Raw genomic sequence first — 19,108 nt, 5'->3', positions numbered from 1 at the left:
AACTCTATATCCAAATCAATAAAAAATGACATCTTTTCTAATTCTTTCCCAACCTTCATCACGTCTCTCAAACGTTCATACAATCAGCCTTTTCATATCCAACTATTGTAATTTGAACTGCACTGCACTGTTCATAACACAATATTGCATATTATTTATAACAATCAAACCATTTACTGTTATTTTTACCTCAGCATTTGTGAATACTCTTTTTGGGTTTGTCCTGTTTTGTATTCCACTGAAAATTAATAAATAAAATAAATTCGTTCTTTATATCAAGGAGGGTCATTCATTTTGCCATGATTAGCTGGTGCATGGACGACCCCTAAGTCATGGTTTATATCAGGGTGGTAATTTGATTACCACCAGATTATGAACTCGATTATTTCATTCATTTCTCGATAGTGACTTCTTGTAAAATTTTATGGTGCGGATAGTAAAAACGTAAAATTGAAATTTTGGCTGTAGATTACTATTTTTCAATCGCAATAGCTATTTATGATATGAGTGTTGAAAGTAAGGTTCTATTTTGTAAGTGAAAAAGTTTGCGAAACGAGCGTAGTGAGTTGAGCAATTTCACGAACAAAGTAAAACTTACTTTTAACACAAATATCATACAAAATTTTTTGTACAACTGTCCTGTTTTCATAATAAAATAGATACCTAAATTCAATATTTCTGTAAAAATACATTTTGACATCTCTTGTCAGTTAACTGTGCATAGATATAATAAAAGTTAAAGAGTGGTGCTACTCAAACCTTTTATCCTTCAAAATATTAAAAACCAAGATAGTGTCCTTCAAATGCGCAGTATCTGATATTTCTATCCACCACCAGATCATTGAAAACAGTATGTTTTTTACATTTTTAGGACTATACATTGACAACGGTCTCAAATTTAATGAACATGTCAAAAACCTGAATGAAAAATTGTCCTCTGGTTGTTACGCTGTAAAAATTGCTGCAAAAGAACTAGGTTACACAATCGCAAAATCAGTATACTACTCCTTGATAGAGTGACATTTGCGATATGGTATCCCATTCTGGGGAGTGTGCAGTGGAAATGTTCTTCAAAGTGTTTTTGTTTTACAAAAAAGAGCCCTGAGATTAAAATTTCGCGATTCGTGTAGAGTTCACTTCAAGCAACATAACCTTCTCACGGTAGTGTGTATATTTATACTTGAAACAGTGTGTCTCATTTATAAACATAAACAAAATTTCATTACAGATAGTAGATATGCCACCCGCCAAAGTGACCATATCTAACTACCTTTACCATATTTCACTCTAGTTGAGGACTCCATTATATATAACGAGTGCAAGATGTACAACCACCTTCCAAATTATATCAAAAATATACAGTCCATCACTGGCTTCAGAAAAGCTGTAAAAATAGTTCTTTCCGATAGAACCTATTATAGTTTGGAAGGATATAATAGACTAATAATAAATATACCAAAACCAACCGAAGAAATTGTTAAGATACAGCCCCTTGAAGGGGGTACATAAAGTTTGTATAAAATTTTTTTTCACAAACACTAAAAAAGTTACAATATGAAATCAATCTGACGTTTTGTACCACCAAAAAGACACAGATATTTATTTAGTTTACCCCATGGTTGTAAGGGGTGGAAAACGCAACCCCTAAAATTTATTTCCAATGTAACTTCTTGTCTTATTATTTGTTTATCATTTAAGAATTTATTACTGATAGCTTGTTTCATTCTAAACAAAAAATGTCTCCTGTGGTTTTTGCCCAAAATAAACTAGTTTGCAGCAAAAATTTATTTTAGGAACAACTACAGAGATACATCGTCATAAATGCGAAAATACGAAACTAATCTATCTAGTAGGTCGCTATTAGCGATAGTGACAATCAAATTGGTATGACGCTGTCAGTTTGTGAATTTTCGAAATTGAATTAATATTAATTGTGTGTTGTTGTTCTGTTCTTTATGTGTTACTTTAATAATTCATTTGTTATCAAAATGGCATACACAAATGAGGAAATGGCTGATATGCATTACGTTTACGGTCTGTCGCAGGGGAATAGGTTAGAAGCTTCTAGAAGATATGCTGAAATGTATCCTCAACGGCAGCATCCTTCACATAGAATATTTGCTCGACTTCATCAACGATTATGAGAATATGGTTCATTCGACAAAAGAACGCAGGATTGTGGTCGCCATCGAGAAGTACGAACACCACAGCTTGAGGAAACAGTACTTAATTTGATTGAAGAACAACCTACTACCAGTACTAGAAAGATTGCTTTCCAGCTAATTGTTATTCATATGACGGTATTTCAAATTTTAAAGGAACAACTCTTATACCCTTACCATCTGCAACGAGTACAGGCACTGTTATCGCGAGACTTTCCGAACAGTCTTGTTTTTTGCAATTGAATTGGATGATTAGAAGAAATTGTGACTTTCTGAAGACGAATGTAGTTTTTCTCGGGACAAGATTATTAATTTTCATAATTACCACATATGGGCTGATGAAAACCCTCACGCTATTGTCGAAACTAACTATCAAGAACAGTTTTCTCTTAACGTGTGGCTCGGAGTTATTGGGGATGATTTAATTGGACCTCATTTTCTACCTCCCCGATTAAATAGTGAGGCATACGTTCAATTTCTGAGAGAAGTGCATTCAGTACTGATGGAGAAAGTCCCTTTGGGCGTCAGAAGTATATGTTTTTTATTCATGATGAGGCTCCCGCCCATTTCAGTCAAGTAGCACTTAGCATTTAACTGAAACATATGCAAATCAATAGATAGGTCGAGAAGGGCCACAGAACTGGCCCACTCGATCCGCGGATCTTAATCCTCTCGATTTCTCTATTTGGGGCCATTTACAGCATTTGGTTCATCGAACTCCTGTTCGCGATGTAGAGGACTCAAGAAACCGCATCATCGATGCGTGCAGGGTAATCAGAGAGACTCCTGGAATATTTGAGCGAATACGTGGCTCAATGCGCCGACGTCTAGAGGCATGCGTAATATCTGAAGGTAGACATATTGAACATTTACTATGATTTCTACATGTTGTGTGTTTTGTTATAAATAAATCAGTTTTGTTTATTACCCTTTATTCGCTTAATGCAGGTTCTAACTACAAAATAACAATGACTCCAGTTCGCATTTTTGACGATGTATCTCTGTAGTCGTTCGTAAAATAATTTTTTACTGCCAACTGGTTTATTTTGGGCAAAAAACCCAAGAGACATTTTTTGTTTAGAATGGAATAGGTTATCGGAAATAAATTTTTTAATGATAAACAAATGATGGGACAAAGAGTTACATTGGAATATAATTTTAGGGGTTGCGTTTTCCACCCCTTACAACCATGGGGTAAACCAAATAAATTTCTTGCTAAGTGTCTTTTTAGTAATACAAAACGTCAGGTTAATTTCAATATTGTAACTTTTTCAGTGCGTGTGAAAGAAATTGTTATACAAATTTTATGTACCCCCTTCAAGGGGCTGTATCTTAACAAGGGATGCTCCAATGAAGTTTCTTTATATGAAAGATTATATCTTTTTTTCGATGAGGAATCACCTCCTTGATGTTTTACACTCATTCAGTTACACCCTGTATTACATTTATCTATTCGTTTCATGTGATCGTTAATAAAAATAAATATTCAACCTTATTTATCTACTTCCTTTATCTATTCTAAGAAAATACTGATCTGTCAAAGTCATAGGGGCCCCATTATCCATTATGCCCTGGGCCTCATATAGGTTAAAGACGCCCCTGATTACGATTAATATATAATAGCCATTTTTTATAATGGACTGTATGGGTAATAAATATAGAATAAATAAATGAATAAATAAATCAAGTAGTTATTGAATTCTACACGACTTCTTATGAGTTTGATCTGACCAAGTGAATTCAACTCCTCGCAATTTCAGTACATGAAATTTTTCTAAACGAGTGTACTACAAGTGACTGCTTGTGGAAAACTACTAGCTTCTGTTAGAATTGTAATTATATTTCCATATTTTCATATCGTGATTTGGTCGAGAACAAAACTCAAGTTGTTTTAGGTAAATGACTCATCACAGTATCAGTTTCAACTGCCATTTGATCCAGAAATAACTGAAATCATATCTGATATAAGGTTGTTTGTATGTTGAACTTGAACTAATGAACTCAAAAATATTTCCGATCGACCATTGATCATTGAGTGGAATAAGTGTTTCCATAAAAAAGTGTCCTAAGCATTCACAGCTGTTTGAATGATTTTTAGGTTAGGCATTAGCAATTGAAGGGCCGGAGTGGCCCACCTATATAGATTGTACACACACATGACTTCACTATTCGCACATTTAGAAAAAACAATTTTCACGAATATTGAATGAATTTCCAAAAATATTTGACTTGTATATTTCGAAGAAATGAGTTGGGAATTTCAGTGAGAATTTCTTTTTTATCACAATCCGAAGTAGTCACAACAATCGCAAATGGGTAATGTACTTTTTCCTTCTGCAATACTACATATTGTAAAGAATTAGAAAATACATATAATTGTCAATTCAAAGATAATGGTTAAGTAGAGTGTATATTCTCGTTACAGAATGCTTTATTAAACAACTTATTGGAAAAAACCAAGAAATTGTTTTGCTGACGACAGGACAGTTCTTGTCTCGTCTTTCCATTTGGATTCCAGGACATCGGCTGTGAGGCACATTTTCACCAGAGCCCGAGGTTGCAAATCCTAATGAGGATCTAGAAGTGATTTCGAATTGGGTTGAAAGTAAACAGATTCCATGAGTTTGTTGGGTTAAAATGAAGACTAATATGTCTTAACACAATCATGTCGCTGGAACTGCAAAGGCTGCTTCTCGAAAGCTTGGAACACTGTTCCGAACCAGAAAACTGTACACGCCTCAGTAACTTTTGATACTTTATAAAGCTCATATCAGACCTTTGGAGTATTGTTCTCATATAAGGAGCTCTGCCACCAAACATACCCTGAAGTTGCTGGATTCCATCCTCCAGAAAAAAGCCACATGCCTGATTGGAGACGCGAACATCACGTGCAACCAAAAGTTGGAAGATTTGTCTCTCTTCTATATATACTTTTACGGAAGGTGTTCAAGTAACATCTGTTTTAAATCTGTTTTTCCGTTAATCAGCTGTCGCCCCCATACGAACAACAACTCTCAGAAGTTGAGAAACTTGTGCGAGCTAAGGACTAACGAGGTCTTACCTTTTAACGTGTGATTCCTAACACAGTTGCAGAATCATCCCAGCTTCAACCAGATAAATTATATCGAGAAAAATATCTGGTCGAGGCAGGAATCGAACCCACGACCTTCCGATCGTGAGTCGGGCGCACTACCACTGTGGCCCATTTCACACATTGGCACATTTGATTTCTCCAAGAGCGGTACATATCACAAATACGCGACGGACTATGGCTACTCATCGTTTTGAGGTTCACCTCAGTACACCTCGAACTCCACTCTCTAAGAACTCTTTCATCTGGAGAACTGCGTTTATGTGGAATAAACTTCCTGAGAACGTTTTACCAAATGAATTCAATCTCCAGCGATTTAAATCCATTGTGAATCGCTACTTTCGCACAGGCACCGTTCTGATAGCGACTCAAGGGTTTTCCTGTAATGCTTTTGTTTTGTCCTTAAGAAAAAGATAATATGACATTTTTTATGTTGAGCGTAAAAAAATTTTTATCAGTCCACTGTTTTTCTGTCGCAAAATCTACCGCTGAGCATGAAAATGACCTGTCAACACGGGCACTGTTAGTCTGACTCTACTTCATGCTTGATAAAAAAAAATCATTAATTCTGAGCTTGCTGGGTCAGTTATTATATGAATTTATATTCATTTTAATTAGGTATTTTGTTTTGAATTCTACTATTTCGGAGTTCCATTGTCTAATATGACTCTAATATGATTCGAAATCTATGAAATAACAAATAAAGTTAGAATGAATAATGAATGTGAAATGAAAATGAAATAAAACGAATAAAATAGAACAATCAAGATCTAACAAAAGTATTCTGTATTTAGACACTCATTTTACAATTTTCATCACACTAATGCAAGCTATAGATACTCATATACTTTCTGTTATCTGTTCAGTTTTCATCATTAACACGCTTTTATCAGCTTTACCTGTATGTATGTATGTATGTTTGTTTGCTGCTCTCAAGCTTGGGATCAGTGTTTGACAAAATTATCGACATTATTGCTTGATCTATTCGTGGGCACATGGCGCTGTGCGTAACCTCCTTGATATAATTCGAACTCACTTCACATGTATTTCTTTATTTGAAAAAAGTATTTTTCAATCCTCCTCTTTGCGAAATATAAAAGGTTTTGAATTATCGAGCTACTTTTGCAGAACCTCATTAGAACCTCGCAATATATTCCAGAACAGGACTGAAATGTGAACAAATTAATTTTAAAAAGTATTGTGTTGAAAAAGATTTTGAAATTTGTGGCATATCCTGCAAAATGGAAAACAAGACTATAATCTTTTTACATGTTACCGCTCACCTAGCGGTAACATTGATGTTTTTTTAGAAAATATTTTAAAAGTATTGGAGCAGGTATATTCTCCTCATGTAAACATCACTTTATCTGGAGATTTAAATATTGACTCTTCTATCAGTTCCAGGGATAATGCACATTTTAGTAAGCTCACACATATACTTGATAGTTTTAATATGGCACCCGTCGTGAACTGGCCTACGAGAGTTACATATCATTCTGCGACTATCATTGATCACGTATTCACTAACGTAGTTGACACGGTGGTTTGTGTCATTGACAATGACTTGTCTGATCATCGTACGGTATTGTTCGAGTTTCCTGAACAGAAATCAGAAAAATGTAAACAAACCTTTTAAATCAATAATTTCAATAATGCTCTCACAAAAAAAAATTGGAATGAGGTGTTCAGGTACTCAAGCCTTGAACCATCTTTCAGTGCATTTATAGATGTTTTTCTATTTCAGTTCAATACTCACTTTCCTTTGAAAAAATATTTTGATAAGAATAATGACCAGAACAAAAAGTGGATAACAGGCGAAATTAAGAAATCTAGTATAAAACTGAAGGATTTACACCATCTTGAAAAATACTACCCTCCATTAACAAATCAGTACAAAAAAGCTAAAAAGGAACACGAAGTTTCAATAAGAGATTCAAAAAAACGATACTACCAAAATAGAATCGCTAATTCTAGCAATGTCAACAAAACGGTCTGGAATGTTATATCTGAACTCAACAACACGAACGTGAAAAATCAACAACCTATAATTATAAAAAATGGCGATATGACATATGACAACCCTATTGAGGTATCAAACTTATTTAATGAATTTTTTATAAACGCTCCATCACAAAATATAAAAAAGGTGTATGTACAAAACGTAACATTTCTAATGGGATCAAAATGGATATGAATGAGTACTCATTTTTTCTTGATCCTTTCACCCCTCCCGAACTGAAAACATTATTGAAATCTAAACTGAAAGATAAACATTCTTCTGGACAGGACGAAATCCCACTTTTCATAATCAAGGCGTGTTTAGGAAATATTATTGAACCTCTCACTCACTTAGTGAATTTGTCCTTTCTGAATGGTGAATTTCCACAATGTCTGAAAATTGGAAAAATCATTCGCATCTTCAAACAGGCATGTACAACTGATATGAATAACTATCGTCCAATTACTGTAACATCAAGTTTCTCAAAAGTATTTGAGTACTCTTTTCTCAACCGACATTTTTGTATAAATGCATATCTTCACGAAAAATCAGCATGACTTTTCAGCTGGTCGTTCCACTAATACTGCTATTATCGCTTTTTTTGAAAAGGTTATAGAGTTCATTGAGGCAGGCGAATGCCCTGTTGGATTTTTTGTAATCTCAGCAAGGCATTCGACTGTGTCAATCATAATCAGTTAACATCGAAATTGTATAATTATGGATTACGAGGTGTAACATCAGAATGGATTTTCTCTTTTTTGAAACACCGTCATCAGTACGTATGTATTCCAAATATCCAATCTGAAAGGGTTGGTTTCGTCAATTCAAAGAGTAAAGCCAATAATATTGGTGTACCACAAGGATCGATCCTGGGACCAATTTTATTCATATTGTACGCTAACGATCTGAATAAATTCTTGAAAGGCATTCATGTAACAATGTATGCAGACGACACGTCATTGATAATTTCACAAAAAAAACGAATTTAATATGCAAAAAGATACAGAAAAAGCTCTAGAACTGATGCAGGACTAGTGCAATACAAATTTTCTGAATTTGAACGCTCGTAAAACCCAAATTATACGATTTCATAACTATCAAAGAAAATGCGATCCTCTCAGAATCAAGATGAGTGTTGATGTATCCATTGACAGTACAGATGAAACCAATTTTCTTGGACTCTTTGTTGATGAAAACGTAAGCTGGAAGGGTCACTGTACAAACTTGATGAAAAGATTAAATTCTGTATGTTTCATGTTCAGGAATCTCAAATATATACTGGAAATACCTCAACTAGTGTCTCTATACCATGCACAGGTTGTTTCACGAATTAGGTATGGAATATGTTTGTGGGGAAATTCCACTTTGGCAAAAAATGTTTTTTCTATACAAAAACGAATAGTAAGAATAATAGCTAGAGAGCTAGAGTTCCTAGTACACATTCCTGTAGGGACCTTTTTGAACATTTAAGAATTTTGACCCTCATGTCTGTCTATATTTATGAATTATCCGTCTTTATTTTTGAAAATGGACAAAAATTTGTTTTGACGGGAGATTTTTACTCCGTGGATACACGCCAAAGAAAAAATTACCACATTCCATTCACAAAATATAAGGTATCTGACAGTGCTCCTACAATTAGGGGTCTGTCTGTTTACAATCATTTACCCAAAAATATAAAAGAAGCCAAATGTTTAAAAAAAATCAGTAGCTCCCTCAAACAATTCCTGACTGAAAAATGGTTCTACTCGTTGGAAGAATATTTTAATGGCTAGTTATATCATGAGTATATAAGTGTAAGTGTGTGTGTGTATATGTATTTTTATGTCGACCTTTATATATATTTATTCTTAAATGACTGTAGTCTGTTTAAGTGCATTATATAATGACCATTCCTATACATTTTATAGGTCTTGTGGGAAAATAAATATTATTATTATTACTATTATTAGACTAAAAAACACACTTTCAAAGAACATCGAAACAACATTGAAAATATTTTTTTTAAATAAGCTTAAAACAATAACGAACGAAAAATACTATTCTTATTGTGAAAAAGCATGGGCGCTTTGTGCAATATTTTTTGTATATCAAGCGCCCGTCGCTTTTTTCACAATGATTCTGGTATTTTTCGTTCGTTATTGTTTCAAGCTTATTTAAAAAAAATATTTTTAACTTTTCAGTTAGATGTTCTTTAAAAGCGTGTTTTTTAGTTTTTCAAATTATATTCATTTTATGTATTTATTGAATTGTTTTTCGAACTGAAAATATTTTCAATGCCTCACTTCGCTTTCATAAGTCCGTTTCAATAATCGTTACAATAAAATCTCCTTCTGAAAAGTAAATTCCACTAAGAACTGGTTTGAAGTGTTTTAAAGAAAAAATGTTATTTCTTGCTACTGATACTATTTATTCATTCACATAATCACAAACATTTCTCAAATCGTACACTTTTTATTTTTCCAAGAATCTATCTTCTTTGAAGTAGACTTTAACTTCCTCAAAACGGAAATTGGGGATTTCATTCCAGAGTTTATCAAATTTGATAGATCTGTCCAGTGGGAAACCCCAGGGATAGGTATCAAGCAAAATTGCATTCAGATTATGGGTATATTGATTAACATCCTTACTGTATGGATAAACGGCAAAGAATAGTTGATAGGGGGTTCCACAGACGCTGCCTCTGGGTAACATAAATCTGTTAACAAAAAAATTTTAAAACTATATTCAACAATTCCTTATCATTTGACATCCATGCAACAGAATAAGTGGGTAATACCATTCAGCAATATAAAAGTCATTAATTTGCATATATGCTACCATCTAACTGGGGCTAACGGTTCAATAAACCTTCCATAATGAAAATGACAGTATTAGTAAGTTTTCAGGTTAGTTCAAAATCAAACGTTCACATTTCTAACAATGTGAAATGCTATCAACATTAGTTGTAATCTAAAGCAATCCAAGATTACGATCCAATTCAAGATGATGATAAATCAACATTTGAAGATGAAGATAAACTTTCCTAATTCATAAGACCTCTTCAAGAATAGATAACGTCAAGTACATTCATCACAGGGATAGTTCCCATGACTAAAGCGGTCTTAGCATGGTCTCAGCACATTTCCTAGCGTTTTCTTCAGGTCGAAGTTGTTCACACTCCAAGCTAAGTATACTAGGAAGATAAAACTTTTCGTTTGAGTACTGCACAATCTCGACTTGCCCAATCATCATCATCTTTGAGACGGACACGTATATGACTAGCCAATATTCCTCACATTATATTGTATATACCTCACTGGTACATATATAATCTTCAACTACCCGTGGAAATGAATATAGGTTCTTTCAGATGAAACCAAAGCCCAAACTTGATAAGTGGAATTTGGAACCTCTGGCGTAACATGCATCTATTGAAAACACTTCCTGCCCTCGAAGAATACATTATTTCTTTTTTTTTCCATTGGATTAATTATAATTTGATTTTCCACTCATTCAAATAAAGTAATACAAATCATGAAATAATGAAAGGACAAAAATGAATTGGCGCTCCGGGGCGACTTCATTGATTCCAGTGGCGCATTTGCTTTTTCAGCTACAGGAAACCCGGAAAAACCTGCAGCACCACATCATCTGAAGATCTTAATCTGCTAATGTCCTCTCTTCCATGAAACAAAATGTAGGATGTCTCCAGAGGCTCCAATGAATTCATAACATCGCCAGAACACTTCGTTCGTCAAACTTAAACCAGAGTTTAGTGCTTCCGTCAGAGGTTGAGTCTTGTTTGAAGATCATCAGTGTTATTATTAGATTGACTGGTGCCTCAGCTATACTTGTTTTCTTATAATAGTCGGTTAGTTTGGCGCATGTTCGGCAATACAGTTGATCATCACCCGTTACAAGTTCCATTTTCAGATGATTGGACAATAAGCTTTGCACGGACTGACACTACCTCTTGAACATTCACCAAAAAGTAAACAAGTGAGGATTTTTCCAGCAAAAGATCTATAAACACAAGACGAGCTATACTGTATGGAATCATTCAATCCAGAGCGGTCAGAAGTATTGATTCTGCCATTTGTTTGCTCACGAAGAGTATTCAACAAGAACCCCAAGAATTCGAAGCAGTCCTCTTGTTGTCCTAACGAGTATCTAGTGGACTTCAAAGACTCCAGGAAATTGGTTGATGGGAAGAAGATACATAATTACAAGTCCGGGTAACATGCAAGTAGAGAGAAGTCTCTTATATATATATTTTGATTGATGCACCTAATTTTCCTTTATTTTGAGTATTAGGATTTGAAGCTTTATATCTTATCTCAGACTGCAGTTTGAGGAGTGCCAGATGATGACAGTACTACCAACTGTCGAAAGCGCTCGCAGATAATTAATAGAAGATATAATGCTTCAAATCCTTTTTGTAGAATTTATTATATATATATAAAATCTAGACATATCAGAAAAATCAAAACATAAATAGATAAGTATATATATATATATATATATATATATATATATATATATATATATATATATATATATATATATATATATATATATATACCGGTGGCTCTTAAATTGGCGATATGGGAATGATCGAAAAGTACTTATCTATTTATATATATATATATATATATATATATATATATATATATATATATATATATATATATATATATATATATATATATATATAAATATATATATATATATATATATATATATATAAGAAGTTCTGGCTCAACAAATGTTGTCATATAAATACTGTACGTACGCTACATAAAACTATATTGAAGTAGTCAATACTTGCCTTTGTGGAAATCCATACCAATTCTGTCTCAGGTCAATATTGAAATCTTTGACACCTTTAAGGGCCGCTACAGTATTTTGGTAGAGGTCAAGGTATGAGACTTTATCTGGAGAAAAGAATAGGTTATCCTCAGATTTTCTAGAGATGACATTTTCTCCAACTTGAAGGTTAGCAACAAAGTTATCAAACTGGTAGAAGTCGAGATGACTATCGCTAATTTTAACTGGTCTACCCTCTCTGTCATACTTTGGTCCAAGGAACACTTTCACGCTGACTTTTTGTGGTTTGTCCGATTTCACATGAATTTTAAATTCAAAAGGAGCATGGTTTAGACGAGGTTGCCCAACACGGACTTGGAAGTCGCCATATGATTCTTTTGGGCTGTAAAATACTGAGTTGACTAGATCAGAGTAGAATGTTTCATTGTATGTAATGAGATCATCCACTTCAGCTTTGGTAATTTCAACTCCTGGGAACAAAAGGCCTTGTTTGGTGTATGGTGGAACTTGCTGCAGGAATCTTTGGTATGGAATCATAACAAGTTTCTTGACGAGTACGTAGAATACTGGATCTCGCAATGAGGTTTCAAAATGCTCTAATGCCGATGGTAATATCTCGTTCTGATCCAATTGCTGAGTGGAATAACCAAGAAGGTGGCGCGCAAAGAACCATATCGAACCGTAATATTGATGGTTCGGAGAATCATGATTGCCTTCTATGATATTTCCAAGCACATTGAAGAATTGCTCGGATCCCATCTCAACCATTCTCCCTTCAGATTCCTGAAACAAATGAAATCCATCACTGTCGCTTGAGAAACCTTCTAATTTTTATTTCTTTTCAGTTTCTACGTTTACGTTATTTCATGAATTATCTTTTATATCCCCTGTGAAAATGTTATGGCTATAAACGAATTATTCAAATAATTCGACAAGAATCTAGATGGAAATTTGTCAATGTCTATTATATCGAACTTTTTTTGTTTCTCATAATCATAGTACAACAAGTATACTTACACTCCATATCGCACCAGCTTCGATAGCCTCAACAATACGTCTTTCAAAATCATTTACGAATGTGTAGCTGTAACCAGGGAGACTTGACTTCCACCCAGATTGTCCATAGTTGAAAAAGTATTCATGTAACTTCGCGAATTTTGGTCTGTTGGGGAAAGGCACGGCATTGGGGTATACAAGGTTTGAGTGGTAAGAAGTTTTGACTGGTAGATCCCAACTGAGGAATTCGATCTCATCGAATCCCAATGCAGTTCGTTCAAGTTGATAACGTGCCAAAATATTCTGTTGGAAAAGATAGTAGAGGGCTCCTCTCGTGAAGCGGCTCCATCCAAATTCTGTCGAATTCATCCAAAAAGGGAAATTTATGTGCAAGTAAAATAAGAAGCTATTGACACCCACATCTTCGAGATAATACGCAAGAGCAGTTTGTTCACGATTCAAATTCAGGTGGTGGTGGGAATAATCAGAATCAATAGTGTATCCGTTAAAACCCTTTTCTTCGCGGTGTTGCTTAGGACTTTCATGAACCTGTTTGTAATATTGAGCTTTCTCAATGACATCAGCACTGAAGAACAAGTGAGGAGAAACCTCATGAATCGGAGGGAGCATGATTCCTTTGGCATCAGATCTGTGAACAACCGCTACATAGAGGCAATAAGTGAATAGACCTTCGTTCACATTCATTCTAGCCCAAACAGCAGTCTTGTAGAAAACATCGTAGTCTTTGGCAAAGTAAAGCAGTTTACTTAAAGCAATGGCTTGCTTCAAATGATTTCTGTTAAAAATGGAAAATATTGCTCCTTTGGCAAGTGGTGTATATTCCCAGAGCTCACGGAACTTTTCAACAACGTCATCTTTCTGGAATGAGAAAATCAATGTCACACAATAGTATATCTGATGTGGTTTTGCACAGTTCTAAGTTTTGTTCAAGTATTGAAAAAACCATACAAGGGAAGTGTTAGCACTCACTAGGTAAAGGTTTTCATGACCCTCTGCTAACGGGGAGAAACTCCTGGAAATCTCGATATGTTCCGGTATCAGGGATTTTTGTTTCAAATGAAGCAGAAGGTGAAGAATTTGTTTCTGTCTTTGCAACAGAGTATGATCAGCTGAAATCAAATTTAATATGTTTGATTACTCAGTTTACTCAGTTCAGATGTTCTAAACTCAAAATAGGTTACATAAACATCAATATTTCATTTGGAGTTTTTATCAGAGGTACGATTTTTTCAGGGACAAATTATTGAGAATTTTTATCTGTTCGTCTCTTTATTTGTATAGGCTCAACGGTTCAACCGATTTGAGGATATTTTTCACTAATTCACTCGTATGTTAGTAGGCTTTACTCAATATTCAGTTCGGTTCATGATTTAAAAATGTTATGAGAATGCGGTTCACTTGATTCTTCTGACACTTTTCTCAACTACAATTAGAGTTTGTAAAACGATTTTTTTATAAATCATGAGAACTTGTTGCTGTTTGAAAACCTGGGTAAACCCAAACACTGAAGTCAATTCGAATGAAGTCACTGGTAAGTGCTAGTCTTCAAAATTGATAACAAATGGAATTAACAAGGCTAATGTCATCTATTGATTCAAATGAAAATGAATATTCAGTTGTGAAAGTTATGTAATCGTCTGTAATTAAAAAAGAGAATGTTGACTTTCCATTGATTGCTAAGATAGTAAGGTTCTCAATAGACAGAAAGACAAATTTGGAGAGTTTCGTTTGAAGGAGTCAGTGATCTTTTATGTTTTGATACCCCCGTAATAATTGTTCCATGACTTTGACTCATATATGTAGTTGGAAGATGAGCTGCTAAGTTTGTATATACTAGATTTCTTGTTAGAGTTGAATTCATTTCGAGTGCTGTCTGAACTTCAGAATGAGAATTGTTAGAATGAAGTAGTCGAGATTTCATTATATTTTTTCAACAAAATCGTCTAACTCCACTTTGAGTATGGACCCTATCCTACGTTAAGTGGGATTGATTTCGTCAAAGTGGCATTGTTGAAACACCAAGAGAACTGAGTTACCCAGGATGGAAAAGGGAAAGAGGACGTCAACACCAATAGTAACTGGATAATATTAGAAAAAGATGACATATGATAATTTTTCTTTCAGATTTTCTACATACAAATGAAATACCATACATTTTTCATAGTGTACAATTTCCAATAGTTTTTGGACTCATCGTATTGTAAGCATTCCCATTTAAATGAATATTTGTAACCATTATGATGTTTTGAGATTAACTTCACACTGTGTTGAAGTGTTTAAAGAATACATGACACTACACAGTGGATGTCAATTTATCAATAAATCCATCTTCATCTTTCAGTCTTTCGGTAGGAACAGTCCATGCAAGATTAGGACTCAGTGGCTTCTACGGCCTGATGACTTCGACAATTGCGGAACTAGCCGAATGTTACACCAATGCTCAATCCTTGAAGAGATGGGATGGAATCAAAGGATGCAATCTTGCCAGGATCACCCTGGGCGACCTTGGGAAGCTGGCGTCGAAGAAATATCTGGCGATGACCAGGAAAAATCTATGCTTAACAGCAAGAGTTCTGAATGGTCACTGTCAACTGAGGAAACACCTCCATAATATGGGGCTAGTGAACACACCTCTATGCAGGATGTGTGAACAGGAAGATGAAACTGTCAGGCATGTCCTATGTGAGTGCCTGGAGTTATCGTCAATAAGAGAGTGTGTGTTCGGCGAGTCTTGGCCTACACCTGCCGATATAAAGGAGATGACCTATTGACCTGTCCACCTTCGTGGAATGGACAGGATGGACGATAACCTGGGAGGATGTACAATGGGTCACATGTGGCCTAAGTGCTGTGGGCTCACATTCCCCCCCCCCTTCTCTATAGATACAGATACAGATCCTTGCAAGATGAACAAAATCGATAAAATTTGTTCAAAATACTTGTCATGTGAGGAGGAGAAACAGGTAGCTTTAGCTGTTGCCCCCCTTACAAACGGCAACCCTCAGAAGTCTAAAATTGGTCAAGCCAAGAATTAACGAGGTATTATCTTTTTAACGTGCGATTTCTCGTATTAGTCATGCGAAAAGCAGTGGAAACATTCAGTTGAGATCGAAAGAATATTCATATTGCAGTTGATTAGATGAATAAGAAGAACAACTTACTCATATTTATCATTACGTGATAATCAATTCAATCTGTATCTTTATTCACCAGATATATTTCAAGATTGGAAAATATGGTAAAATCCATAACTCTTATATAATTTAAACTCTCTCATCAGCGCGAATGTTTTTGTAGTTTTCGTTGATATTGCTATCAATCATTTTAAAATGATGTTATCAACGAGGGTCTATCCCATACTCCTGATCATTATTTGAAATAGTATTCATACCTTTTATTATCACCTCAGGCACAGTAGAAGTTACGAACGGATCCAGGATAACTAACATCCACACATATGAATTCCTAGAGCTAACGTATTCAAAAACATTTCATTGGGGATTATCACTAAACAGTTTTACAAAAACGCAACACCTGTTTTGCCATACAATGGCTTCTTCGGACGTGTCTTCACCAGTTGAGAGATTTTTTTTTCTATTTGTGATTGATTACTGATTTGATTATATCGATACCCCTTACCTTTTCTAATATGTGTCTTCTTAACTAGTTCAGGTATTTGATCTAGAGTAATATCTTGCTCGACGTACCGCTCATTATCCTTCTTATGTCCATGAAAGTGACCTGATTTAACATTCCCTCCATGTCCATTACCAAGACCGAAGTGGTTACTTTTGATTCCATTATAACCTGTAAAATAAAATGATGAAATTCAATGTGTCGTCATGTATAGTTGACATGGGATTGCCAACATATGGAAAGGTTGTTGCGATAATAAAAGTGGCAATCTTGCACCTAAAATATCCAAGAAACTCAATATAGACAAGTCAAATGAAAACATTTCAGTACATCACTATGAATATTCCCAGAAGATGGTTCACAGAAATAATTCCAGAGCTGCCCATTCCATTCTGGATGCCTACATGTCATCTGAGAAGATCAGAGAAACATCTCTTGATACATACCTATTGTGTTTTCATTTCATTTTGAAATATTTTCGAAATCAAAAATAAATCACAATCAACTTTTGATAGGTTACATCGGGATATTGAAAAAAGTCATTTTCTGTGGAAGAAATCGGGAGCAAACTTTTTGAATACAAGTTACTGATATATACTGATAAAACATTTTTCTTTGTGGAAAATGAAAAAATACTTCGAATATTTTATTGAAGTAATACTTATATGTGAAATTTTCACTGAACAGTTTTCAAAACGGCAATACAATAGCTTCCTCATACATATATGTATTAACACGCCTGAGGAAGCTTTCATATAGCGAAACACGTGTAGCGGTTTTGTAAACTGTATAGTGGAAATCTAACAATGAAGTGTAACTTGAATAAGTTTTGAATTTTCAAGTATTGGCCAATTCCATCACATAAGGTGGATATTCCCAAAAAGATCAATAAAAAAAGTTAATTTGAACAACATAAAATTATACGTTTGAGTAAATCAGTAAGAAGGAATTATATCAAATATCTTTGAACGTGAAAACCATAATATAAGAAACGATTGTCATATCCATTCTTTAAATTGAAATTATGTGAACATATAGTTGTCGTTGAGAGAGAAATTAAGGTGAAATCTTATTTTCCCTTCGAAATAATAGATTAACTCTGATTTACCTTTCATACAATTCGAATAAATATCATATAAAGCAACTCCAACCCAAATTGAAATTGCAATCAAATAAAATATAATTTTTGATATGTGTCAGCTCTACGTCAAACCTAAATTGGGTTGTTGAGTTTACATTTTAGCTAACTTTTCATCCCTTCCTCACTAGAAATGTGTACCATTGCAAATCAGTGTACTTGACATATTATTATTATTATCAAAAGTATCCATGTACTGTAAACATGTAGAACAATATTCATAAGTTTCATTTGTACAACAGAATTAAAAAAATAGAATAAAAATTGTATTATTATCAAAATATTTGAACTTACCACCACCATGTCCGGAGGTTAACGCAATAGTGGCAAAAGACACCAGCAAGACAAATGAGATCTTCATGTTTGTTTCGTGAACAAACTGAATCTGAAGGGAGTATGAATTCTTCACCTTTTTATAGTTAACTTTTATCCCGTTGTATCATACCACATTGACCCCCACTGACCTTTATTGTCGTGTTTTGCAAAAGAAAACATTATTTAAGAAATATCTGTTACCGATATGATAAATCCAATTAAATTTTTGTTACTGGCAACACCTATCAAATGAATTTATTTATAGAATTCATGATACTGTATTGAATAATCTGTAGATCCCGTAAGAGGACAACAGAACACTCGTACTTTCTCCTGTCATCATATTCAATTGTTATTTCAGATGTAATTCACCTTCTCCATTAACAGGGTGTTATTAAAATATGTGGCAAAAATTTCAAGTGACTTGGAGCAAAATATGAAATCAATCTTGAAAGTATATAGATGTATATACAATTTTTCAAAAAAATTCGAGTATAACGAAAAACAAAAAGTCCAATAGAGTTGAATATCGTGCCCTGTCAGGTCATCTAATTGGACCATTTGTGGTAATATATTTTCTATGATTTTTTTAACAGTCCGTCATTGTTCTACTGATTGTCAAAATCCTGACCTTACCCAAATGCAACATTGTTTGCTAATAATAATAATAAGTCTCCTGGAGACTTCTGACAGTGTCTCTGGAAGGGGACACCTGTCCATATAGCCTGAAGAAGCTGTTGTATAGCGAAACAAGTGGGAAAATCTCACAATGAAGTGGTTTTTGAATAAGTTATAGATTTTCATCAAGTATCGGCTAATTCCATCAAATATCTTCAGAGTATCTCCTATAATAGCTCGATACTACCCTAGCCCTGCTCATGAATAAAGTAACCGCAGTATAAGTTTTATTTTTGAAAATTGAGATTTTTTTAATATTATCC

General features: G+C 34.3%; 1 protein-coding gene across 1 annotated transcript; it reads right to left on the bottom strand.

The window, feature by feature from the left end:
* Nucleotides 1–9,638: 9,638 nt before the first annotated feature.
* LOC111506809 (hexamerin 70b) lies at nt 9,639–18,292 on the bottom strand. The gene is made up of 6 exons (XM_023162015.2): nt 18,147–18,292; nt 16,718–16,885; nt 14,048–14,187; nt 13,079–13,936; nt 12,063–12,844; nt 9,639–9,950 (listed from the first exon to the last, which is right to left on the bottom strand). The coding sequence occupies exons 1-6, from the start codon at nt 18,211–18,213 to the stop codon at nt 9,707–9,709; spliced, it is 2,259 nt and encodes a 752-aa protein (XP_023017783.2). The 5' UTR covers nt 18,214–18,292; the 3' UTR covers nt 9,639–9,706.
* Nucleotides 18,293–19,108: the final 816 nt, after the last annotated feature.

The sequence above is a fragment of the Leptinotarsa decemlineata genome, unplaced genomic scaffold (assembly GCF_025532065.1).
Source record: "Leptinotarsa decemlineata unplaced genomic scaffold, Ldec_3_MD MMD2_tig00026282_RagTag_RagTag, whole genome shotgun sequence".
Taxonomy (NCBI): domain Eukaryota; kingdom Metazoa; phylum Arthropoda; class Insecta; order Coleoptera; family Chrysomelidae; genus Leptinotarsa; species Leptinotarsa decemlineata.
The sequence above is the reverse complement of the archived record's forward strand: the minus strand, read 5'-3'. Positions and strand labels throughout refer to the sequence as shown.

Excerpts from the sequence above, each read along its gene's own strand:
- LOC111506809 (XM_023162015.2), bottom strand. The coding sequence starts at position 18,213 with ATGAAGATCTCATTTGTCTTGCTGGTGTCTTTTGCCACTATTGCGTTA. Across the intron at positions 14,188-16,717 it reads GAAGACACATATTAGAAAAG|CTGATCATACTCTGTTGCAA; the intron begins GTAAGGGGTATC and ends ATTTGATTTCAG. Across the intron at positions 9,951-12,062 it reads TGGTATGGATTTCCACAAAG|ATTTATGTTACCCAGAGGCA; the intron begins GCAAGTATTGAC and ends TTTTGTTAACAG.